This window comes from Felis catus, chromosome B3, assembly GCF_018350175.1.
Source record: "Felis catus isolate Fca126 chromosome B3, F.catus_Fca126_mat1.0, whole genome shotgun sequence".
Lineage (NCBI taxonomy): Eukaryota > Metazoa > Chordata > Mammalia > Carnivora > Felidae > Felis > Felis catus.
The window spans coordinates 133,170,775-133,196,768 of record NC_058373.1 but is presented as its reverse complement, the minus strand read 5'-3'; the positions used below and the strand labels follow the sequence as shown (position 1 = coordinate 133,196,768).

The 25,994-nt window shown below is 41.4% G+C and overlaps 1 protein-coding gene across 10 annotated transcripts in view; it reads left to right on the top strand.

The window, feature by feature from the left end:
* The window catches only part of EFCAB11 (EF-hand calcium binding domain 11), a 158,634-nt gene that overhangs the window by 16,116 nt on the left and 116,524 nt on the right, over positions 1-25,994 (top strand). For 7 of the 10 annotated variants that reach the window (XM_006933051.5, XM_011283441.4, XM_045060361.1 and 4 more), the window contains exons 4-5: positions 8,385-8,486; positions 9,375-9,465. In XM_006933051.5, the coding sequence (XP_006933113.2) occupies positions 8,385-8,486; positions 9,375-9,465 (193 nt within the window). Of the gene's footprint in view, positions 1-8,384; positions 8,487-9,374; positions 9,466-12,645; positions 13,131-23,906; positions 24,088-25,994 lie in introns of those variants that run through there. The other 3 variants (XR_006599914.1, XR_006599913.1, XM_045060365.1) reach the window with 2 other exon arrangements.

Sequence of the window (25,994 nt, the reverse complement as noted above, 5' to 3'; positions counted from 1 at the left end):
AGAGGACATAGTGAAATGAGTGAATGCAGATGCCAGCTCTGCGCTTGGCTCCTGGCTCCTGGTGCTGTCTGTGCTAGGTCAGTGTGGATGCGGAACTCAGTGTGGATTACTTACCCAGCACACTCTTCGTAAAAACGATGGATGTCATGGGACTGCCGAGGCGTTTGCTAACAGTACAGAGAAGGGCTTTATCCCTCACTCCCCACAGCTAGAAGTGGGAAAGGCCTGGCTGGTGCTGTCTCCTCTGTAAGGGCTCTGTGCAGTCCACTTCTGTGCACTTTCTCTCCCAGACCTTCTTCCCCCAGGGCCCACGCTAGCTCGGAGGCGGAGACTTCTCCCAGATCTCTGGTTGTAAGACCCCCCGCCTTCCCTGCCTACCCACCCCCAGATTTGCATATCCAGAGCTATCAACTGTCATACTGTTAATAATGAGTCCTAGCATAAATGGATTCTACCCTCCTTGGAATATTCTTACCTCCCACACCAGCAAGGAGTATAGTGCCTACCTATAAATGAGTTGTTGTGTCAGCAGAGTAAGTTACCCTGATGGAAACTGAGTGTTAAGAAGGGGGATTGAGGCCCACTCTGCCTAGATGGAATAATGAAGCTTTAAATTCCAGAATAAGGTGTCAGGACTTTGCAGTGATAACACTGAGGAACCTGTGCAGGTTTATGAGCAGGAGATATAGGAGATATACATGATAAAAGCAGGAGATAATACATGATAAAAGAAAGTAATGATTCCAGTCCCTGTTTGACAGAAGTAAGGTTTTATTGGTTCAGATTCCTCTATTATAACCTGTTTTTTACTCTTCCTTTTCATTTTCCTCGCAATGATATGGTAAAACTTGACTTCTTCCATTAAAGTAGATTCTTTTCTCTTTATTCCCTTACTCTTATTCAGGAAGCCAGAAGAAAATATCAGTTCTCTGAATTTACTTATCCACCTTAATATGACAGCACACCATTATTTTTTGTTTTCCTTTTCAAATTTTTGTTTAAATTCTAGTTAGTTAACGTACGTGTAATATTAGTTTCAGGGGTAGGATTTAGTGATTTATGACTTCCAACACCCAGTGCTCATCGTGTGTGCCCTCCTTAATCCCCATCACCCAGTTTAGCCCATCCCCGCCCACCTCCCCTCCAGCATCCCTCAGCTTGTTCTCTGTAGGTAAGAGTCTGTTTTATGGTTTGCTTCTCTCTCTTTATCCCATAAGAAACAAAACAGGGGATAGCTCACCATTGTTGATGCCACTTGCTCCTTCTGTCCTTACAATCTTTTAAAAAAAATTTTTTTAATGTTTCTTTACTTTTGAGAAAGAGACAGAAAGAGCATGTATGGGGGAGGGGCAGAGAGAGAGGGAGACGCAGAATCCGAAGCAGGCTCCAGGCTCCGAGGTGTCAGCACAGAGCCTGATGCGGGGCTCGAACCCACAAACTGCGAGGTCATGACCTGAGCTGAAGTCAGTCATTCAACCAACTGAGCCACCCAGGTGCCCCTGTCCTTATAATCTTTTTTATGGGAACATATTGTGTCCCTTCTTTTCCTTCATGGCCTCTGGAAGTCACAATCTGAATTTTATTTCTCAAGGTAGAGAAGGCTTGCCTTACACCTTTTAAAAAGCCACTTTATCTTTTTAAAAGCTCATTTTTAGGCGTTTTCAAGCCCCAGAAAAATTAATATATGGCACAATGAACATGAACCCTCCTTTTTATACTAAATCTAGGAGCAGACCTACCGTCTAAATAACTTGACATTTTTATTGTTTTCTCCTTCACTCTCCTCAGGTTTATTGCAGTTTCTAATTTAAGCTCACTGTGATAGCCAGAAACTAGATGCCTTCATTTTCAAGAGAATTTCTCTGTGGGCCCTGAAGCATAGGGTCAGTGGTCTTTTGAACCTCAAAAATATATACATAATGAAACTTTCAAGGAAAAATTTATATAGTTTTAAAATATATCCACCCCTATGATAAAAGATGATTATTCTCCTAGGAAACTACTTAAAAAGGTAGAAAAGATAGACATTCCTAGCCTTCCTCTATGACATATCTATATCACAAGTAGTAAATAGCTTGCAAAGTAAAATATACGTGTTTGTTATAGAACACGAAGAGTCCGTTTTGCTAAGAGGAGTTTATAAAATGGAAGGACGTGTTCTCCATTGGTAAGGAAAATGCATAGACTTGCAGAGCCTAGAAGGATCTGTAAAGGTCACTGGTGTCAGTGGTCTTTAAGTCATGGTCCTTAATCCTGGGTCCTGTGGGGACACTTCCACAGACACTGCTGGACAGGGAATGGTGGAGGGGCCACCTTGCTCCAGACAAGATAGTTCTGCCTTCATTTCGTCTGCACATCAGGCTTTCTGGTTTACACATTTCCTACAACTAAAAACAAAAACAAAAAACCCTGCAAACTACCGATAGAGTCCAACTACCCAGGTGTTTTCTGAACACCTTTTGTAAACAGGGTAATAGGAAGCTCAGATAAACACACAGGTCTATGTGGTTCCTGATGTTGTCATGATCCTAATGTGTAACTGCAGTAAAGCATATTTAGGTAACCGTTATTAGTGGAACAATGCACATAGGAGACCCAACGTTGTATTTGAAGTTAGAATTTTCTGAACATATGCTTTCAGTCCAGGGGCGAACACAGGTAATGCATTTGTCATTGAGCATGAAATCTGAGGGCAATAGAATTATTGCAAGTCTCTGTGAAGCGGTAATCTTAGGTTTGAGTGTTGTGACAGCAGGTGGAGCTAGCAGTAGAAAGTGTATTTCTAGGCCATTTAAAGAGCAGCAAGATGTAGAAAACTTACACGAATGTGTTTGCATCTCGGAGCTGCAGGAGTAGCAAACCATTATGCGCTGACTGCGGAAGGTGATTGGGCTGCTACAGTGTGAGAGCCAAGCTGAATGAAACTTTATCCTTGTTAGAAAAGGGGCTTGCGTTTGGGTATGTGTTGCCATGGAAGATTAAGATAAGGGCATGGGAGTGGAGGGAGCAGTGGGGATGTGTTTGCATGGTTTAATATTACTTGATGCCCTTATTAAAACATAACAATCTGACTGTAGCCCAGGTCATGATCTGGCGGTTGGTGAGTCTGAGCTCCACATCGGGCTCTGTGCTGGCAGCGTGGAGCCCACTTCGGGTCCCTGGTTTCATCTCTCTCTGCCCCTCCCCTGCTTGTGCTGGCCTGCACGCTGTCTCTGTCTCTCAAAAAATAAATCAACTTAAAAAAAAAAAAAAAGGTGTCTTGTCCTATGGGGAAAATAGTGTAAAAGAACTTGATTACGTATATAGAGTTATTTGTGTTATTAGATTGTTTTCCTTTTCCAAGTGGGAGTAAACATACAGTTGGCACCCACATTTCCTTCTAGGAAAAACTAAAGAACATTTGCTTTTTATCCCACGAGATTATGAAATAAAGACCCTCACTGCTTTATGGCCTCAAATACCAATGGGTTTTCTGAATATGTACTTTATTTTTTTTTTAGTTTTTTTTTTTTCTTTTCAACGTTTATTTTTATTTTTGGGACAGAGAGAGACAGAGCATGAACAGGGGAGGGGCAGAGAGAGAGGGAGACACAGAATCGGAAACAGGCTCCAGGCTCTGAGCCATCAGCCCAGAGCCTGACGCGGGGCTCGAACTCACGGACCGCGAGATCGTGACCAGGCTGAAGTCGGAGGCTTAACCGACTGCGCCACCCAGGCGCCCCTGAATATGTGCTTTAAAAGATATCACTACTCATGTACGTGTGTGTGAGAATCACACATAGAACAATGGCATTGTCCTGTTTGTTTCTTATCATTTCCCTAAATCATACACAATGGTAAGTAAAGAGCAAATATTATGCATGCATTTCCTTTCTCTCTGAGTTTCACTTGTTTTTTACTATACCATAGGTATTAATAAGTTGGGGTTTCCAAAAGGATGGTTTATTTTGCTGGCTAGGTGAATAGAAAGTAACCTACTTTTTGGCATTAGTACTACAGACTTAGATCTTTTACTTTTTTTTTTTTTAACATTTATTTATTTTTGAGACAGAGAGAGAGAGAGCATGAACAGGGGAGGGTCAGATAAAGAGGGAGACACAGAATCTGAAACAGGCTCCAGGCTCTGAGCTGTCAGCACAGAGCCCGACACGGGGCTCGAACCCATGGACTGCGAGATCACGACCTGAGCCGAAGTTGGACGCTTAATCGACTGAGCCACCCAGGCGCCCCGGGAGATCTTTTAAAACACACATTGTAATGCTCTTTGCTGAAAACTAGAAATAACATTTTCCTATTCGTTTATTTACTTATATAACAAACATGTAATCCATGCCTACTGTGCGTCAGGTATCACACTACACACTAGGGATAAAATTTTAAACCCCATACAGTGCTCTCCCTTAGTGTGTCTCAGGCAGCGTGTGTGTGATCAGATAATTACCATAGGACCTAATAGATTAAAAAATTACCCAGCAATTGTGTTATGAACAGAGGGCTGTTGGGTCACAGAAAAGGCACTCAGCTGGGAGAAATCAGGGAAGACTTCAAGGAAGAGGTGATGCATTAATTCCCTACAGAAGGATAGAAAGGAGAAGCTCATTGCAGGTAATGTGTGTGCCCAGCTCTTGTGAAAGTATGAAAGGACCTGTTGCCTTGGGGAAGCCTCAGGAAGTTTGCGAGGGAGGCTGGAAAGGTGGACCGGGCAGATTGTGAAGGGCTTCGTAGGGCATGGTGTGATCAGTGACTATATGATTCAGGAATTTTAACTAATCTAGATGCTGTCTAACTGATTAACTTCTGGTGTTCATGAAAGTAAAACAGATTTGAAAGTTAACAGATTTGATCCTGTGGGAACATGGCATGACTAGACTTCAGTTTTGTCCTCAGTAAGCAGTCTAAGTATGTTCTCTGGTCTCACAAGCGACGAGATGAAAACAGAGCCGCGTCACTGCGTGTCCTTAGCTGTGACGGGAGAGGCTGCTAATTCTGCACAACACACATTTACTGAGCACGTGGCAGACAGTCTGGGAGGCGCTGGGAGGTGTGCCCTGTTGCCTAGGGTATACGCAGCTGCCTTCTTGACTTGTGCCCGTGGTTCCTCGCCAAAGCATCAAATAGTTGGCATGTCCACACTGCAGTTCTCCCCGTCATCTCTAAATGACTCCTCAAACCTCAACCTAGGGGTTATTCTTGGTGTCTCCTTCCTTCTGACCCACTACGTCTCGCCCCTCATCTTTCCCGAGCTGTGTTGGGAAACTTTCCATTTCCTCTGTTCCCACCGCTAATGGTCTGGCAACCTCTTCTCCAGCCAGTAGGCTCCTGAACTGGTCTCCCCTTTCATTTTGCTTCCTCCCTTCTCCTTTTTTGAGAAAATGGCCATGAAGGTCCTTAAAAAATTTAAATCACATTATGTCACTTCCCAATCCACACCTTTCATTGACTTCCTATCGTACCCCAAATAAAACCCAAACTATTTCCTGTGGCCCATGAGGGCCTGTGCCCTCTGGCCCTGCCTGCCTTACCGAGACCGACCCAGCCCTCTAATACCACATTCCAGCCACAGGGGCCATTTTGTTCTCCTACTTCCCACCGCATGGCCTTGGCACATGCTGTTTCCAGTTGGCACCTTCTCATCATAGATATTATCTTAAATATTCCTAACACTTAGCCCTCCTTCATCAGAGTCTACTCTGCAGGAGGAGTCCTGTGATCCTTTTATAACTTCCTGTTTTCCCTCTCATTCACATGCCACGATTATGATTATGTATACATTTGCAGTTGAGCCTGTATAATCTATAATCACTGTCTCCCCAACTAGACCAGTAACTCCCTTGGAACTGCAATCGTGTGTGTTCTCTTTACCCTCTATTTTCAGAGCTTAACACTGTGTGGCACACAGCACACAGTGGGTCCTAAAGAGTTGTAAGAAGAGCATTTAAACATGAAGATAGGTTGGCTTTTTAAGTTTCTAAACCTTTAACTACAAATAAGAAAAGCGTGAAAAATACAACTATTTTTTTTAGTAAAGTATAATTGACATATAGCATTATATTAGTTTAAGGTATTTAGCATAATGATTCAGTGTGTGTATGTGTAGTGAAATGATCTCCACAATAAGTCTAGTTTTCACCTGTGACCATACAGAGTTACAAAATTGTTTTTTCTTATGATGAGAACTTTCAAGATCTCTTAGTGACTTTAAAATATGTGATACAAGGGGAGGGGCGCCTGGGTGGCTCAGTCAGTTAAGCATCCTACTTCAGTTCAGGTCATGACCTCATGGTTCATGAGTTCAAGCCCCATGTGGGGCTCTTTGCTGACAACTCAGAGCCTGGAGCCTGCTTCGGTTTCTGTGTCTCCTCTCTCTCTGCCCCCCCCCCCCCCGTCCCAGCCACCACTTGTGCTGTGTCTCTGTCTCTCAAAAATCAACATTAAAAAATATGTAATACAATATTATTGACTATAATCACCATGCTGTGTATTGCATTCCCATGACTTATTTATTTCATAACTGGAAGTTTGTACTTTTTGATTCCTTTCATCCATTTTGCCTACTCCCTTTCTCAGCCCCTGTGATAATTACTGATCTGTTCTCTGTATCTCTCAAGTTTTTTTATTTTTTTATTTTTTTTTATTTTTTTTATATGAAATTTATTGACAAATTAGTTTCCATACAACACCCAGTGCTCATCCCAAAAGGTGCCCTCCTTAATACCCATCACCCACCCTCTCCTCCCTCCCACCCCCCATCCTCTCAAGTTTTTTTATGTTAAATATAATTTATTGTCAAATTAGCTTCCATACAACACCCAGTGCTCATCCCAACAGGTGCCCTCCTCAATGCCTGTCACCCACTTTCGAAACCCTCTCCCCCACCCCCCATCAACCCTCAGTTTGTTCTTAGTATTTAAGAGTCTCTTATGGTTTGCCTCCTTCCCTCTCTGTAACTTTTTTCCCCCTTCCCCTCCCCCATGGTCTTCTGTTAAGTTTCTCAGGATCCACATATGAGTGAAAACATATGGTATCTTTCTCTGCCTGACTTATTTCACGTAGCATAACTTGTTTTGTTTCTTTAGATTCCATATATAAGTGGAATCATATGTTACTTGTCTCTGCATAATGTCCTCCAGGTCCATCCATGTTGTGGAGAATGGCAAGATCTCATTCATTTTATGACTGAGTAGTATTCCATCGTGTGTGTATATAACCACATCTTTATCCATTCATCCATCAATGGAGACTTAGGTTGCTTCCATACCTTGGCTAGTGTAAATAATGCTGCAGCGCACATGAGGATACAGATATCTTTTCAAATTAGTGTTTTTGTTTTCTTTGGGTAAATAACCCAGAAGAGGAATTGCCGGATCATATGGTAGTTCTATTAATTCTTTGAGGAACTGCCATACTGTTTTCCATAGTGTCTGCACCAATTTACATCCTTACCAACATTGCCCGAGGGTTCCCCTAAGAAGACTATTTTCTATGTTGTTGTTGTTGTTTTTTTAATAATTGAAACTATTTTAGGAAAGGTACACAGCCCAGTATTACCTCACCATAATGCAAGTTCTTAGAAATTAGCATGTGGTTATCGTACGATTTGGGGCTATTTTTAAAATAGTGATATATTCTGTAATGGAAATTCTGAGTTACTAAAATGAACTGCTCTTTTTATATATTTAGGGCTCAGTTCACTACAATGCTTAAATCCTTGGCTCTACTCTTTAGACCTACTACAAAGATCACATTAGAATTCATTTTAATAGACATTGTAATCACAGTATCCAACCTCGTAAGATCATGCTGGGCTCTTTTATTATGAGAATCACAGGAAGCAGAGCCTGAGGCTGCAGACTAGTGGCGGGGTGCACCCAAGGCTGCGGATGGTGCCGGCTCTATTGTTTATGGAACATTCTCTCCACCTTTATCTCTGGCGTGCAATTGGTATTGACTTTTGAGAAGCGACTTCTTCGCCCCGATCTCCCAGTTGGAAAAAGAAAAAACTGCCATAGTGACATCTGGCCAGGAAAAAAGGGATCAAAGAACCATAAGGAAAGAAAAATTAGGACGCCTTGTTTAATAAGTAGTTTCAGGCCTGTCTTTCACATCTTCTAGAGGGAAGAGTGTTACGCTTTTTTGAGGTCACCATTTCTTTATTCCCTGGAAAATCTTAGTGAACTCCAACCGTGCCTATCGTTGTTGCTACTGATTGGTAGGGTTGGGTCTGTTTAGCAAAATGTCTTTTCATCCTTATAGATCTTGAGGAATATGCACTGTTCGTTAAAACTAACATAAAGTTTGTTCATAATATGTATCACTTTTCATTTATGTTTGTTCTTAAAGAGGAAGATGGTCATCTTTGGCAAATTGTTTTTCCTAACTTCTAGGCCTATCACTTGAGGAGTTTTTAAGTATTGTAAGAAAAAAGAAGGAAGTTCAACTCCATCGGAACGAGATAAGACACATCTTCACAGCTTTTGACAGGCACTGTAAGTATCTCTAAATCATTTTGATATGAAAAAATTGCTATTAAGACAACTTGCCATGTACTCTCAGTAAATAAAATAATCAATATACTTGGAAGATTATTTTACTAAATAAAATGATCGATAGACCTGGAAGATTATTTTACTGTATTCATTAGCCATCATCTAGATGTTGGGGCGAATTTCTTTCTCTATCACAGTCTTAAATTCTTGACATTTGCCATGGATAAAATAATATTTACAGTGATGTGATTGTACTTGGAATTTGCCTACTTTGTAATGGGGACAGCAAAAGGGCTGGCCACATGGGGATATAGGTCATGAGCCACCTACAGAGGTGTGGGAGATCATTTGGCCTTTTTCCTTTGACTCTTACCTTGACCCACACATGATCGGAGGAATTGTTTCCTCACACCGGTTATGGCCAAGAGAAGTGGCTTTGAACCCCACAGATCACACACAGGATGGAAAGACTCATGGAGTCCAGGGTCAGCGTCTTTGCTGCGATGATGGTTTCCCTCTAAAAATTCATATATTATAATTCTAACACCAAGCAAGAAAATAAATGGATTTCGAAGAATAAATTGTTCTGGCAGTTCACAAAGACGTGAAGCCTAATATGCCATTATTGCACTGTATGTCTGCGGTCCATTCCCTGGCACTTAAAGAATCAGCAAATGATAGGGCTAGAAGTAGCCTGTGAGATCATCTGGGACTGCACAGAAGGGGAGTGTTACCAGATTCTTACATTCTTCCAGTGAGACGGTCTCAGATTACCTTATATTTATTGCTTTTCCCGGAGTAATGAAGTTTCGCTCAAATATGGCGGAGATAACAGTTCCTAGGGTTTATAGAAGTAAGTGAATGTTTTATATTTTGATTTCAAAACAGACCGTGGATATTTAACATTGGAAGATTTCAAGAAAGCATTTAGGCAGGTGGCTCCCAAGTTATCAGAACGGACCATTCTGGAGGTATTCAGGTAAGGCACCACAATCTTTATGTACACCCACCCTTTGATTTACCATTTGCCTTTGCAAGGTTTCAGTCTTATGGAGAGCACGTATTTATGCAGATTCCCCCCTATCTGTACGCTTCATAGTGGAGTGCTTGCACACCAGGGAGGTGTATAGAGACATTCGTTGGTAAGGGTGGGAGAAGAGCAGGGGAGAGTGGAATGTCTTTCTGGATGTATGTATTGACCAAGAAAAAAAAAATGAGTCTCTATTAACGTTTAACATGGATGCTGGTGTTCCCCTGTGGTCTATTTCATCAGACACAGGCCCCACCTGGGTCTTGAGTTCTCTCAGGAGGAGAGTGGAGTTGAGGTTGCCTGGTGGCGGCACCCTCGTTCATTTGCTTTCAAAGTTGTTGGTACGCGTTTCCGTTCACACATCCCCGAGAGAGGAGACATCATGGTTATATTATGTCGTTTTTATAGACGTGTCCCGACGACGTAGGCAAGTGGCTTATACGCAGTTTCTGTTAGGAAGCTGCAGAACGAAGTAGTATGAACGGCACAAACATAGGCTGACGTGACAGGGTGGGAGGGCTGAGCCTTCTCTGGGTCTTTGCGTGAGCTTTCCGTCAACTGTTACCAGGTGCATTAGTTGGTGGTCAATACTACAGCAAGAGCCAGAAAACCCAGAATCACAAAACTCAAGAAAGACGGGCGGGTACTTCTCCCACATGAACATGGGCAGTCCAGAGCTGACTTGATGGCAATGTAGTCACGAAGGACCCTGGCCCCTTGTCTCTTACTGTTCCGGCTGCCTCAGTACCAGGCTTCTCCCCCTTGCTGCAACATGATTGCTTAGATTTCAGCCATCACATCTGAATTCCAGCTAGGTCAGAGGAAAGGGAGCAAAAGATATCCCCTTCCTCTGAAGGCTATCCATTGTTTCTACGTATATTCCAATGACCCAAACTTTGTTCCAAGGCCACAGGTAGCTGCAAGAGAGAAGGGACTGAAAAATGTAGTCTTTGCTCTGAGTAGTCATGTGCCCTCTGAGTTTTGGATATAGAGGAAGGAGAGAGGGGATAGTAGGAACATACGGCCGGTGTTCCCATTCAGAATAAAAAAAAAATTCATGAAATCTGACCAGAAGCCAGCCCTGCTCCATAGGAATTATTAAGCAGGTTGTTTGAAGTAAGGGTCTGTGCTCACTGTCATTAACAGTGACCTGTATGAAGCTCTTTGCAACATTCACAAGTCAGTTATTGAACAAGCTATTGAAGGAGAGCAAAGGAGTTAAAGCCACATGTAGACAGAATGCCATAGGACAGTATTACTTAGTTGATTCTAGAACAACAAGACATTTGAGATTAGTAACATCTTCGGATACGCTTTGTGATGAGATGAGTAATGCGCCTCAATGTATTTCTTTTTTTTTTTTAATGTTTATTTATTTTTGAGAGAGCGAGACACAAAGTGCAAGTGGGGGAGGGTCAGAGAGAGGGGGAGACACAGAATCTGAAATGGATGCCAGGCTCTGAGCTATCAGCACAGAGCCCGATGCGGGGCTTAAACCCACAAACGGTGAGATCAGACCTGAGCCGAAGTCAGATGCTTAACTGACTGAGCCACCCAGGTGCCCCAAACCTCAATGTATTTCTACACATGGAACATAGAATTATTATTTCAGTTTTCTTTTACAAAAACAAGTGCCCACGTTTGCTGACTTTTATGTGTTAAACAGTTTCAGTAGGTGCAACCTCATACCTCAAGTGTATTTTTGAAAAATACACTCAAATACACTATCCCTTCCACGTAGAAGTAGAGTTTTAACAATGAGGGACAAACAACTTCTCAAAAGAAATCTGCGCTTCTGGGAGCATATTTTTGAACGTGAGTGTTTGGAAATGTGATTCTATTTTAAAACATGATTTGTCACCTATTAAAGCCCTTCACACCCGCATGTTCAATAAGTTGGAAACGGAACGTCCTAACCCAGTGGAAAAAAATCTTCTAAAGTTTCAGTGGTTTTAGAACACAATTCCTGAAGAGATAAAAATTGAATAACTTTAATAAGCTTTCAAGAGCAACTAATATCAGGAGAGATGGACATCGACTAGCTAAATTTCAGTTAGCAATAACAACAAAATAATAATTTTTAAAAAACCCCACAAAACACCCCTAAACCTTTTCCTTATAGGAGGATGGAATTGTAAATCAAGGGACTCAGTGTCATGGTGTCCCTTTCCTGTTTGGGTCCACATATCTTCATGAGGTATCTCTGACAGCCATTAAAACCAGGTATTAAAACAAATTGCTCAATCATAAAAGATTAAACTGAAATGTTCAGAAATAAAGTATATTAAATCACTTCATTCTTATTAGTATTGTTAACAATTTTACTGACAGCAAAAAAATCATTTGCCACTAATAGTAAATATTTTTATCTTTAATTCTTCAGAATTTCTATATTATGACTTGTAATGTACATGCTATATTAATAGCACATGTGCATATAACCTGTAAATAACTGTATCACATGCCCACAGATCTTATACTTCCTAGGGTTATGGATCAAAACAGTTTGGAGACCATAGCCAAATAAGACATTTTAGTTAATTGAAAGTGCCCATTTTAAACTCTCATTTTTATTATTTTTTAGCACCATGGACCCTAAACCAGAATAAATGATGCATAATAAGCATTAAAGTTGTAAAACCAAATAAGGAGAGAAAAATAGTTCCTCTAAGTGTAGATTGAAGTAGGCCAAAGACTCAGAGATGTCTGTCTTCCACACAACTCTGTTTCAGTAGTACCAACAATTTTCTTTTTTTTTTTTTTTAAATGTTTGTTTATTTTGAGAGAGAGAGGGAGCGCACGTGGGCAGGGTGGGGGTGTGAGGGGAGGGGCAGAGAGGGAGAGAGAGAGGGAGAGAGAGAATTCCAAGCAAGGCTCCATGAGCCTGACCTGGGGCTCAATCTCACAAACCATGAGATCATGACAAGAGACAATATCAAGAGTCAGATGCTTAACCAACTGAGCCACCCAGGTACCCCAACAATTTTCAAAAGTAAGGAAAAAAATCAGCTGCTGAGGCTGTTAGTAGTACAAAATTACATAATATTTCTAAGGTTGGACACTCAGTTTTTGCACACCTGGAGTAGAGTTTGACTTAATTGACCACTGTGAATGGAATTCATTACCCAGGTCCATAGTTACCCAAAAGAAAGCTGATATCTAAAGACACTAGAAGAAGACAGCCAGAGATGGAGAATCCTAATTAGAGTCATCTGTGGTGTGAATAACTGAAGAAATTTTCATTACCTTCCATTCATATACTGCCATATTTTTCCTAAAGAAACTTCTAAAGATCAAGAATGGTCTCTTTTGGAAGTAGTTGTCCATATCACACCTTCATTTTTTAAGCCTGACCAACGAACCACAACAATAAAACCAGCCAAACAACCAATTCAAGAAGACAGACTTGGGGCATAAGGCATCAAAGAATCATTTTGGTTTTAAGTTGTTGGATCATTCATTAAAGCGTCATAAGAGCTAAATGAGATACTTGTAGAAGGTTTGTGAATTGCTTCCTAAGTATTCTGGGAATGTTTACATTATTGATTTTATCATGAATAAAAGCAATGTGTTTTCTTTTTAAAAAAATTTTTTAATGCTTATTTTTGAGTGAGAGAGGCAGAACACAAGTGGGGGAGGGGCAGAGAGAGAGGGAGACACAGAATCTAAAGCAGGCTCCAGGCTCCGAGCTGTCAGCACAGAGCCTGACTTGGGGCTCAAACTCATAAACCATGAGATCATGATCTGAGCTGAAGTTGGGTGCTTAACTGACTGAGCCACCCAGGCACCTCAACAGCAATGTGATTTTTAAAAATACATATTGTCAGGGTTTATAACACTCACATTTTTAATGGGTATATATAGTATAACATTTATGATTAGCAGTCATAATCTCTTGTTTTAGTCTTAATTCTACAGTTATGTGGATTCAAAGCTCACCTCCAAACCTTGTGCCATAGTTTATGCTTAGCTGAAGTCTGTCCTCTAGTAGGGATCATGAGAACTGTATTCTCTGGTGTCTTTCATGTTTCAAAATGTTGATATCTGGGCTATCATTGCCCTTAAATAAAAATACATAGTGGATTGAACATTAGCATTTTTGAGTCACTTTCTTTTTCTTTGAGAATGCTGATTATGCTTACGTTGGAAGTCCTTTTAATTTAAAAAAAAATTTTTTTTAACATTTATCTATTTGTGAGAGACAGAGAGAGACAGAGCATGAGTGAGGGAGGGGCAGAGAGAGAGGCAGACACAGAATCTGAAGCAGGCTCCAGGCTCTGAGCTGTCAGCACAGAGCCTGATGCAGAGCTCGATCTCACGAACTGTGAGATCATGACCCAAGCCAAAGTCAGATACTTAACCTAGTGAGCCACCCAGGCACCCCGGAAGTCCTTTTAATTTTCTATCAGTGTCTCCTTCATTGGCTTGTTTTGCTCACTATATCTCATCACATATTTTCAGCAAAGTCTATTCTTTGTGCTGTGATCAATATGGCTTTTCTTTTTTCTCTGCTATGGTTTTATTTTTCTTTTATATTTCTTTCTTAAGGTATATACACTGATGTTTAATTTCCTTTTGTTATTTTGCTGTATCATAATGTTTTATAGTCTCTTCCCTAAGCCTTTCTATACATACTTTCAATTCTTGTTTTATAGAGGTGTTTGTTTTATTAGGGGAAGCAATGGTTTTTGAGATTTTATTTTTATTTTTTCAAAACTTATTTATTTTGAGAGAGACAGAGAGAGTGAGTGGGGGAGGGGCAGAGAGAGAGAGGGAGAGAGATAATTCCAAACAGGCTCCACACTGTCAGCACAAAGCCCACTGCAGGGTTTGAACTCAAGAACTGTGAGATCATGACCTTAGCTAAAACCAAGAGTCAGACACTTAATGAACTGAGCCACCCAGGCACCCTGAGATTTTATTTTTAATTAGTGATTGCTTGGGGGCTGCTAAGTATAGCTTTTTTCATGTAAATTAAAGAAACAAGTTTTCTACCACGGAAAGGGTTTTGAAGAACAAATTGCTGCTTAAACCAAGAGATGATACATTATACAAAAAACAAAGACAAAAATTGGTACTGGTTTATCTTATCTCTAAAGATATCATAAAATGTTTAATATATGGATTTCAAAACTTGAGAATCCTTTCAGTATTTGAAACTTTGCTTTCCACTTAGGACTGATAATCGTGATTTGTGTACTAAAATAACTGAGGCTGTATCAGAGGTGTTGTTTCATTATTCAGAAGTTCTTAGGGAATTCCTTTTTTGAAGATTTTTTTTTCTCTTTTTCCCTACCCACTACAAATGGTAGAAGAGTTTGAGAACTGTGGGTAGTATTGTTGGTGCAGTGGAATGAATGTGAGATAATAGGCTGTTTCTAGCACTAAAAGGTTAAAACAAAAAATATCTTTTGTCTTTAATACTGCTGGAACTTAGGGGGCGCCTGGGTGGCGCAGTCGGTTAAGCGTCTGACTTCAGCCAGGTCACGATCTTGCGGTCTGTGAGTTCGAGTCCCGCGTCGGGCTCTGGGCTGATGGCTCGGAGCCTGGAGCCTGTTTCCGATTCTGTGTCTCCCTCTCTCTCTGCCCCTCGCCCGTTCATGCTCTGTCTCTCTCTGTCCCAAAAATAAAATAAACGTTGAAAAAAAAATTAAAAAAAAAATACTGCTGGAACTTAGAGAAGATTTTATAGTGGTGGTGTTTTTGTTGTTGTCGTTGTTGTTGTTGTTTTTGTTTTTAACATTCAGTGATCTTCAGTGCCTCTAACAGGTAGGATTAAAGCTATTTAACCTGGCTCTCCAAAATCTGATTCCTTTTCAAACTCCTCTTTCATTAGCCCCAAATTCCCGTGTTTCCCTTGGCGTAATGCTTGTTCCTTTGAATGTGTGATGTGTATTTGAACTTCATTCTGTTTCCCCTATTGGCAATGCCTTTCTGTACTTCCAACCTGCCCAGATTAGACCTATCTTTCAAGGTCCTGCTCGATAAAAGTTTCTTTCTCTTTATACTGAATAGTCTTGTCTCCTTTCACTGAATTTTGGTACTATTTATGGTTGTATATTTTTTCACTTACTTGATAAACAAAATGCAGCGTTTAGGATTATCTTCATAAGATACTGCAAGCTCTTTGAGTTTATGAGCTTATCCGTAACCCGCTGGCTCCAGCATGTTGCCTCATGCGTTGTAGTTACTTAATAAATAATTGTTGGTTCATTGTCACTCCGAATATCCAGTGACAGTGAAATTCTCACTTGCGTTTTTTTTTTTAATGGTTTAATTTACTTCTTCTAAACTAGGAAAAAGTACTTTAAAATGCAATCAGGAGCTTTGTAACCACATGTGGCTTTGCCTTCCATTTTTCTCTTTTTGCATGTGGTTTTCACAAATTAATCTCTGATGGCCTCTCTTTGCTTTATATTGTGGTCGCTTGCAATTCACAATTTAGCCTCAGCTGTTATCAAGGAGCTGGCTTAATGTTCTTTCCTGACTTTGCCTGCCATCAGCACCCTGTGATACTTCTGGCAGGCATTTTTCTCTGCATGGGTATATTTACTCCTCCATGCCTAGGAGCCTTCTCCATCTCATTGTAAGCACTGAGATTTGCACTTTCCCACCACCTGTCAATTGGCGAAAAGCTCTGGGAAGCTTCTGCTTTCCAGCCATGAAACGAAATGTGGATGTGCAGAAGGCCCACTTCCTGACCCACTGTCTCAGGTTCTGAGTGTGCAGGCAGATTGCCAGACACTAATGTCATGTTGGAAATATCGAGGCTCCACGAGGCTCTCTAATCATGACCGGAGACATTTAAAGTTATATCTGATCATTTTGGTATAAGAATCCCATTCTTCATGTTACGTGGGAAGGTCAAAAAACAAAGAACATCTAACTCTCCTCTTCTGGTTATTAAACAATGGTCGACAATCAGAGCATCACGACTCGTTGATTAATATGTTTTCAATGTCAAAGTTTCAGTGGGAGTAGGGGATTAGGAGGGACCGCTATCCTCTTGGCAGAAAGATCAGATATGTCTCCTATCGTGGCCATTATAGAGGCAAGGGTTGTCACGAACTTGGGTAAAATAGACTAACAGACAGTTCTGTTATGCTAAGTGGAAGAGAGTCTCACAGAGCCCAGGGCCCAAAAGGAAAGTCATTGAAGATAGCATTTCTTTTCCAATTTATTTGCATCTCTTTTGAAGTAATATTCCTATATTCTTTAGCTTTCTATAATTCCTTTCTGCCGATAGCACACTTGTTGCATAGCATTTTCTTGGACAAGAAAAAATTTCTCAGTCATTATTTTGTGCATCAGAACAGTTCTCTTCTAACTGTAGTCATGTGACCTCAACAAGAGCACCGTTCTTATAGTGAGTACCTACTGGCATGAATGTGATTATTGGCCCAGCAGTATCTACATGCTTCTGTGCCTAGAAAAGTATTAAAAAAGCCTAGAAATCATATGTCATTTTTTTGTAGCCATGCATAGATAGTCATTACCAGCTATACCTATGTAAATGTAATGACCAAAGAAGTAGACTTACTGAGTTGCCAATTTTTATTTTACAAATTTTCCTACCTTCTCGGCAATGGTAATGCCTGAATTTTTATTTCACTCTTTGGTTTCAAAATCTTATTGTCAGAGATTTCCTTTTCTGATGATCCTCGTGCATATGGCTCCTGAGTGGACAGTATTAATGTGTGTGAGCTTTTCAGGCTGACCTCAGAACTTCCTCTCTCTGGGGATTTCACATGTAAAATATTGAATACAACTACTTAAAAAATCCAGCTATAGAAATAGATTCGAATCATTTTAAGAAAATCCCAGCTTTTCTGAGGGCTTTTAATTGATTTTTGTACCATGGAGAAAAATTATCTCCTTGGGGATCAAGTGCGGGCTTGGGGCATTTTCTTGAGTGGACACCATGCACCGAGGGCGGCCGGTGACCTGGCTGGAGACCGTGAATATAAATCAACATCAGCCTGAGGGGCCTGGTGGTAAGACAGGAGTCCATGTCCGTATCTGAAGTGCTGGCCAATCAAACAAAAGGTGGTGAGTTGGGGAAAAGACTTCTATCCTTGCATTTGCAGATTGTCCGTTTCCCAGTATTTTAGAACTGGTGCCACAGGAATCGAAGCTCAGAATCTGGACAGGATACAGGTAGAGAAGAGCGATGGCCTCATTACGTAGATTTTCAAATAGAACATGCTATTTTGGTTTCTTTAGTTAAGCTAACTTCGTTTATATTATCAAGGATATAGTATTTGATTGGAAGGAATATTTAATCCCTCTTACATTTCAGATATCCAGATTTTGTAGTCCTGTTTCACGTTAAACCCACCCAGATGCAAATTGTACTCACCTTCACAGCCCAGCTGTTAAGGGGGCACTGGGGTGGCTCAGACGGTTAAGCGTCGGGCTCTTGACTTCAGCTCAGGTCATGATCTCATGGTTTGTGCATTCGAGCCTTGTGTCGGGCTCTGTGCTGGCAGTGTGGAGCCTGCTTCGGATTCTTTCTCTCCTTCTCTCTCTGTCCCTCCCCTGCTCACATGCTCTGTCTCTCTTTCTCTCAAAATAACTAAATTAAAATAAAGTTCTTATCCTGAAAGTTGGCCCTACCCTACCAACCACCTTCCAACCCCCAAAGGGAAATTGTCTTCACCTTCTGCTTTAAACTTCTAATCTGTCATAAATATCTTTCTCCTTTATGCTTATTCATAGTTAATTTGGATACCTATAATCCAGTATTAGGGCACGAGCTTAATGTGAGCAGGCACAGGAAAGTGTTCACTATCACGCTAGAGACAGCACAGCGCAGTTTCGTACATGTTGAACAGATAACTCCATTTTATGTAAATGATGGCTTATGTAGCGAATGGGCTTTCTATTCTCTATATTTTTTGCTTTGCTCTCTAAATGCTACACCCAGCGCCATATTGAGGTCACGTTGAGCAGTGAGCCCCAGGGCCGGGGAGCAGGAAGACTTGAGTTCTGGTCCCAGTTCTGCCACAAATCACCGCACCTCTCTGGCCTGCACTCCCCTCATCTCAGAAATGAGGGTGTTGTGTTATATTATCTGGCAGGCTTCTTCTAGTTCCAGAACCCGCTGGTGGGGTCATCTATCATGGAGAGTGGCATGGCAGTCTCCTTTATTTTCTCTGTGTATCACAGATATTATTCAGAAGCGACCGCCGCCTGAATACAGATGTGGTCTGTCAATGTGACAAAGACTGCTCTCAAGAGGAAATTACTGGGTTTGACAGCTATCCAACCCTGGGTTTGGTTTTTGAGGTGTCACTATAACAAGTGTTATGGCCGACGTATCTAATTCCTCATCTACATATATGGTCGAATACGCTGTTCCTGCTGTAATAGCATGAGGGCTATTTTTCTTTTACTCCAACTGTCACATAAGATACTGCTGCCATGGTTTCTTTCTTATGACCAAATGTTGCTAACCCTTTCAGTCATCCCTGAAGTTATTAATAGCCACACATCATGAATGTATTCATGCCATTTTCCTTTATAGAAAGAGGAATCCATTTCTTAGGCTTTTCTTTTGTAGTCGAGAGCTAACTTCTGGCTAAAACAATCCTAATGATACTGTGTGTTGTATTAGTAAAATAAGAAAAGCTCGTATTTAATAAAATAAATTTATATTTTACGTGAGATACTTAATATTATTTTAAGATGCGAAAAAAATAGGCTCAGGGTTAGGAGTTCCACTTAAGAGTTTTGATTGTCCTTCTTATCTATCTCCTACAATGAAATTAAAATTTTCAGTACTGTGTTTTTACTGTGACATAAGGACCGGTGATTTGCCACCTCACGTCTAGCCATCTTGTCTGCGTGCCTCCTACCCAGTCCTCCTCTATCAGGCTACCTTGAATAGACACACACTTGCCATTTAAAGAGCCTTCCAGTGACCAGCAGCATCAGCACCAAGGAGCTTATTAGCAACGCCTAATCTCAGGCCCCACTCCAAACCTACTGAATCAAATGTGTTTACTTTAACGTGATCCCTGAGTGATAGACACGCACGTTCACGTTGGAAAATCACTGGTTTGCCCTTCCAGTTACGTTTTGCATGAGGGAGATTAGCGTTACTTTTTCTTTTTTTAGCATTATTTTTTAATTTTACTTTTTGAATTCAGTAGTTTTTCATTGCCTGCCAGCTAACCCCTAGAGTCCTTGGCCTGTCATGCAAAGCCCCTACACGCACACACACACAGAGGCCTTGTGTGCCTTCTTAGCGTGTCTCCCATCGTTTTCTCAAATCAGAAATTCTCCACCATTCCGATCTGCCTGCCATGTACTGATTTTATCATTCCTCTTCTGGCATTTTTGCTGGTGCCAGGTTCACTGCCCTCTCTGCTCTGACTCCCTCATCCACATGCCTGAATGGCATCCATTCCTTAGAGCTTAGCTGAACTCTGTCTTCTATGTAGCCTTCCCTGATCACTCCAGCCCAGAAAGTTTCTTTACCTTCCTTAGAACTCCTGTAGCATTAAGGTATCTAATAATAGTAAGCACGATAATACTAGCCACTAACACTTACTGAGTATTTACCGTGTACCAGGCACTGTGTTGAATGAATCCCTGCAGGATCCTCATGGGTTAGGCCCTATCTGTCCTCATTTTACGGAGGGAAAAGTTTGGAGAGGTCACAGACTTGCTCAAAGTCACCGGCTGGTGAGTAATGGATCCGAGACTCAAACTCAGGCAGGTTAACTACCAAGCTTGTGCTGTTACTCACTGTTATATTCCCTTCTCTTTTCTTTTAATGGTATAATCGCCCTGAGGACAGGAACCATGCCTTTTATCCCCACAATACTGAGCATAAACATGAGGAAGCAAGGCACACCTGCTCTGCCCAGAAATGCTCTTGTTAAATCAGTTGCATGATGAAATAGCTTTTCTCTGTTCATATGAATTGGTTTGGTTTGGATTGTTATACTTGAGACTTCATTTGGTTATCTGCACTATAAACAAAAGGAATCCTTGACAAAATATACAAAAGGAAGCTGATGTAGTGTTTTATCACATGAAACCGGAGCATTCATCCCAGGTCGGGTTGCTTTGATAGGAACCCATGTGTTACGCATTTTGCCTTGGGAATTACATCATAATAGTGTTTTGCCAAATAAGCTGTGAAAGCAAAAAAAAAAAAAAAAAAAATTTTTAATGACATATGGGTTTTTATCATTTTAACTGGGGTGGGGGTGCTAATCTAAATCCATGATTGTCTCTTGGTAAGGTAGGATTCTGCTCTGGTTCACTCGGAAGACCTTTCTCATCAGTAGCTGTGAGTTCAGCATTGTGTTTTATCATTTCTGGCTTGACCACATTATCTGCTTGGCTGCAGTCTGCTGCTAGAGACAATCAGGGTGAAGTAGTAATTAAATGCACCATGGACTTCGCGTGGCGCCTCTTAGTTCCTGTTCTTTCCCTCGCCTCTGCCTGTCCCAGTGCCTAAGTTGACCCCGGGAGAGGCAGGGTAGGCCCTAATATGGATAAAACTTTACCTTTTTAAAAACTTGAAGTGTAATTAACATACAGTGTTAGATTGGTTTCAGGTATACGTTACTAGGTGCTCATCATGAAAACATACTCTTAATCCCCTTTGTCTATTTCACCCATCTCCCCACTCGCCTCCCCTGTGGTAGCCACTAGTTTGTTCTTTGTGTTTGAGTATCCAACTCTTGATTTTGGCTCAGGTCACGATACTAGGATGGAGAGATACAGCCCCACATTAGGCTCTGCACTGAGTGTGGAGCCCGCTTGAGATTCTGTCTGTCCCTCTGCTCCTCTACCCCGATCACACTCTATCTTAAAAAAGAGAGAGAGAGAGAGAGAGAGTCTATTTGTCTCTTTTTTCTTTGTTTCTGAAGTCGCATGTTGAGTGAAATCATATGGTATTTGTCTTTCTCTGACTGACTTAGCATTATACTGTCTAGATCCATCCATGTTGTTGCAATGGCAAGATCTCATTCTTTTTTTTATGGCTGAGTAATGTTCATTGTACGTGTATACCGCATCTTTTTTTTTTTTAATTTAAATTTTAGTTAACATACAGTGCAGTATTGGTTTCAGGAGTAGAATTCTGTGGTTCATCACTTACGTACAACACCCAGTGCTCATCATAATAAGTGCCCTCCTTAGTACCCGTCACCCATCCAGCCCGTTTCCACCCATCCAACCCGTCACTCCATCAACCCTCATTTTGTTCTCTATCGCTAAGACTGTGTTATGGTTTGTTCCCCCACCCCTTTTTTGTCCCCCTCCCATATGTTCATCTGTTGTGTTTCTTCAATTCTACATGAGTGAAATCATATGGTATTTGTCATTCTCTGAATGACTTACTTAGCATAATACACTCTAGCTCCATCCACATCATTGCAGATGGCAAGATTTCATTCTTCTTGATGGCTGAGTAATATTACATCAAATATATCGACCACATCTTTATCCATTCATCATTCGATGGACATGTGGGCTCCCTCCATAGTTTGGCTATTGTAGATAATGATGCTATAAAATTTGGGGTGCATGTATTCGAATCTGTATTATTGTATCCTTTGTATAAATACCTAACGGTGCAATTGCTGGGTCAGAGGGTAGTTCTATTTTTTGTCTTTTGAGGAAACTCCATCCTGTTCTCCAGAGCAATTGCACAGTTTGCATTCCTGCCGACAGTGCAGTAGGGTGCCCCTTTCTCTGCATCCTCACCAACACGTGTTGTTTCTTGTGTTGTTAATTCTGACAGGTGTGAGGTAGTATCTCACTATGGTTTTGATTTGTGTTTCCCTGATGCTGAGTGATGTTGAGCCTCTTTTCATGTGTCTGTTCATGTAGCTTGAAACCCAGAATTGTGATGCCTCTGGTTTTGTTTTTCTTTTTCAGGATTGCTTTGGCTATTTGGCGCCTTCTCTGGGTCCATACAAGTTTTAGGATTGTTTGTTCTAGCCCTGTGAAAAATGGTGGTGGTATTTTGATGGGGATTTGCATTAAACGTGTAGATTGCACTGGGTTGTATAGACATTTTAACAACGTGTGTTCTTCCATGAGCATGGAATGCTTTTCCATTTCTTTGTGTCCTCAGTTTCTTCCATAAGAGTTTGATAGTTTTCAGAGTACAGATCATTTACCTCTTTAGTTAGGTTTATTTCTAGGTATTGTGCTGTTTTACACCCCATTTTCTTTCATCTATGAAGTTGGGTTGCTTCCATATCTTGGCTATTGTTCATAGTGCTTCAGCAAAATAGGGGCGCATATATCTTCTGGAATTAGTGTTTTTGTTTTTGTGGAGAAAATACCCAGTGGTGGAATTACTGGGTCATATGGTAATTCTGTTTTTAACTTTTCAAGGAAACTCCATACTGTTTTCTACAGTGGCTGCACCAATTTGTGTTTCCACTGACAGTGTACGAGGGTTCTTTTTTCTCCACATCCTCGCCGACACTTGTTATTTCTTGTGTTTTTGATTTTACCATCCTGACAGGTGTGGTTTTGATTTGCATTTCCCTGTTGATGAGTCACGTTGAGCATCCTTTTATGTGTCTGTTGGCCATCTGTATGTCTTCTTTGGAAAAAGGTCTATTCAGATAACCTTTACTTTTCCCAGTCCTCTCTCCTGCTTATCACTTACCTCTACCCCCACCCTCGTCTATGGAACTTAGGATTTTAGGATCCCAGAACTAGTTACTGGTGGCTGAACATGGCTGTTGGAATCTTGTGCTGGACCCCATCATTCTTTCTCCCCCAGTGTGTCTGCATTTTCCGCCTCAGTTGTTTTTGGCTGCAACTAAGCCCCCGGAATGTTTAACACCACTTTCCCCTCCTTATCTTCACTTGTAGTTTAGCCTCAGGCTGAGCCTCTGTGGAGGGGGTTTTGGTTTTGACCTGCCCACAGCCCGGTATTGCAGAACCCGTGCTCTCAAGTGGCCTTAGGTAGTTAGTTGGACCTGCTCCTTGCCAGTCTGTGACCCGGAGCGAGCTGACCATTTGTCTTCTTTGTCCAATGCTTCCATCCCCTCCCCCAAACACACCATGGTACGTTTTCCTCTCCCTCTCCCATCCAGAGTAATGTCTGTGAACTCTATGTCCACCTTCCTGGATCCCGGTTCTTAGATCCCCTGCTGCCTGCTTTGGTCCTCTGATGGCCAATCCCAGAATGGGACCACATTCTCAGTTCAGGCAGAAACTGCTGTACCTACTTGACCACAGTGTTTGGCACACTTCTGTACACAGTTTCGCAGCCCTGGTCCTGTGTAATTCCAGAATGCTTTCCTTTCCATGCTCAGGTTTGGCGTTGCTGTCACTCGAAGTCATATCCTGCCCTTATCAGCATCCAGGAGAACTTGGTCTCATCTGTCTTTGATTTCCTGTTTCAGGGATAGCAAATTGTTGGCAGGAGAGTCAGCATCTTCTCCTGGACCCACGGCCTGTACTCATCTGAGGGGCCTCAGAACTTTTGGCATCACACCCTAAGCCAGTTCCTCAGCATTGTCACACGCGATCAGATCAACTTGCTCTCTGTCATCGTTGTACCAAAACTTTCCTTCTGCTCTGCAGGTGAGCTTGCCTTTCTGCTTCATGGACAGGGCCGTGGCCTCTGCCTGGGTTATGTCTCCTGCCTCCTCTTTGCCCCCAAACCTCTCAATTTGCTTTCAATTCTAGTTGTAAGGAAGAGGATCTCTTCTGTTTTTCTAATCTCTCTGTTTTTCTGATCTCTTTTTCTAATTCCCCTCCTTTGTTCTGATCTCACCCCCTCCCCTTTTTCTGATCTAAGACCTTTCTCCATCCGCCATTCCCTCTCCTGTGTGTATAACTTCCATAGCTGTCTGCACACATACTCTAATCCCCCAGCCTAGAAAGCTGCCCCCAACCACCTAAGTCCCTCCAGGTAGCTCCCCCTGTTCTTTTTCTCAGGTTTCATTCTTGTCAGCTTCTCAGGGTGTTGAGCATCTTGCCAGGGAACCCTGTCCTTGATGCTCAGACCCCCTCAGCTTTCTTGGCCTGTATCGGTTCATTCTCCTGTTCATTAAACACCTGCTAGAGTCATCTTCCTGAATCCGTGCAGTGATCCCACACATCACCTCTTACTCATACCCATTCTACAGATAAAGCTGAGACCCTTTATTGCTAATTTCAAGCCATACTGGACCTAATTCTCAATTATTTTATCTTTTGGTTAAAGAAGAAAACTGATGGGGTGCCTGGGTGGCTCAGTCGGTGAAGCATCCGACTTCAGCTCAGGTCATGATCTCACAGCCCATGGGTTCGAGCCCCACATCAGGCTCTGTGCTGACAGTTTGGAACCTGGCGCCTGCTTCAGATTCTGTGTCTCCCTCTCTCTCTCTCTCTGCCCCTCCCCCTCTCATGCTGTGTGTGTGTGTGTGTGTGTGTGTGTGTGTGTGTGTGTGTCTCAAACATAAACAAACATTAAAAAAAATTTAAGAAAACTAACATGGGAAACTCACAAATAACAAAAACATTTTATTTGATGGCACTCATGTTGCTGGTACTTGTTAATGGTCATGTGTTTTTCTTACACCTCAAATTTATATCTTTTGATTTAAGAATACCACTGCCTGATAATGGTAGAGTAGGCTGAATTTGCAGTTAAAATAAAATATCTGAACACACTTAGCCTTTAGTAGCATTCAGGAATTATGTTAAAGAACCTATGTAGGAACAAAAATAGAAGTTACAAAATGTATTTCTCAACCCAAGTCAATATTATTGTTGAGGTTTCTTGTAACCCATTCATGACTTCAAATAGAAATCTTCTCTGCCTTGGAGATGACATGGCAAGACTCCAACCCAAGGAGAGGAGAGGAGAGGGCCATAGAAAAATCTCTCTCTCACTCCCTTTTTGCAGAAATTTAACTGTGTTTGATGGAGTATTCAATGAATACATGAACGAATGAATGAACGAGTAAACAAGTGAGCGAAGGAATAGAATGAAATTGATCAAAGTTTGCATCTTCAAATTATGTGTTAAATTGGGTAGAGCATCAGGGGCACCTGGCTGGCTCAGTTGGTGGCACCTGCGACTCTTGATCTCAGGGTCATGAGTTTGAGCCCCATGTTGGGTGTAGAGATGACTTAAAAAAATTGGGTAGAGCATCTGCTGGTCCTTAGTTTTATCTGAGACTATTACACATTGTATTCTTTACTGGGCTTTCAAATGCAGATTTAGACTCAGAGAGTTTAAAAAATATGAACTTGACCACACATTTGTATGGAACTGCTATCATCATAAAATTATTACAGTAGTTTCAGACTCTATCATAAAGCTTTTAGTAGAACTCTACCATCGGAGTGAGATTTGATTAATTGGACGGAACCTTCTTTTTCTTTCTCTCTTGTGCATTGCCTTGTAGAGTAGTAGAAAAGTTTCCGTAGTGACCAAATTTGTTACAATATTGGTGCCATTCATTCTGCAGGTTAGAAGTTGGTCCTGACGACAAGTTGCT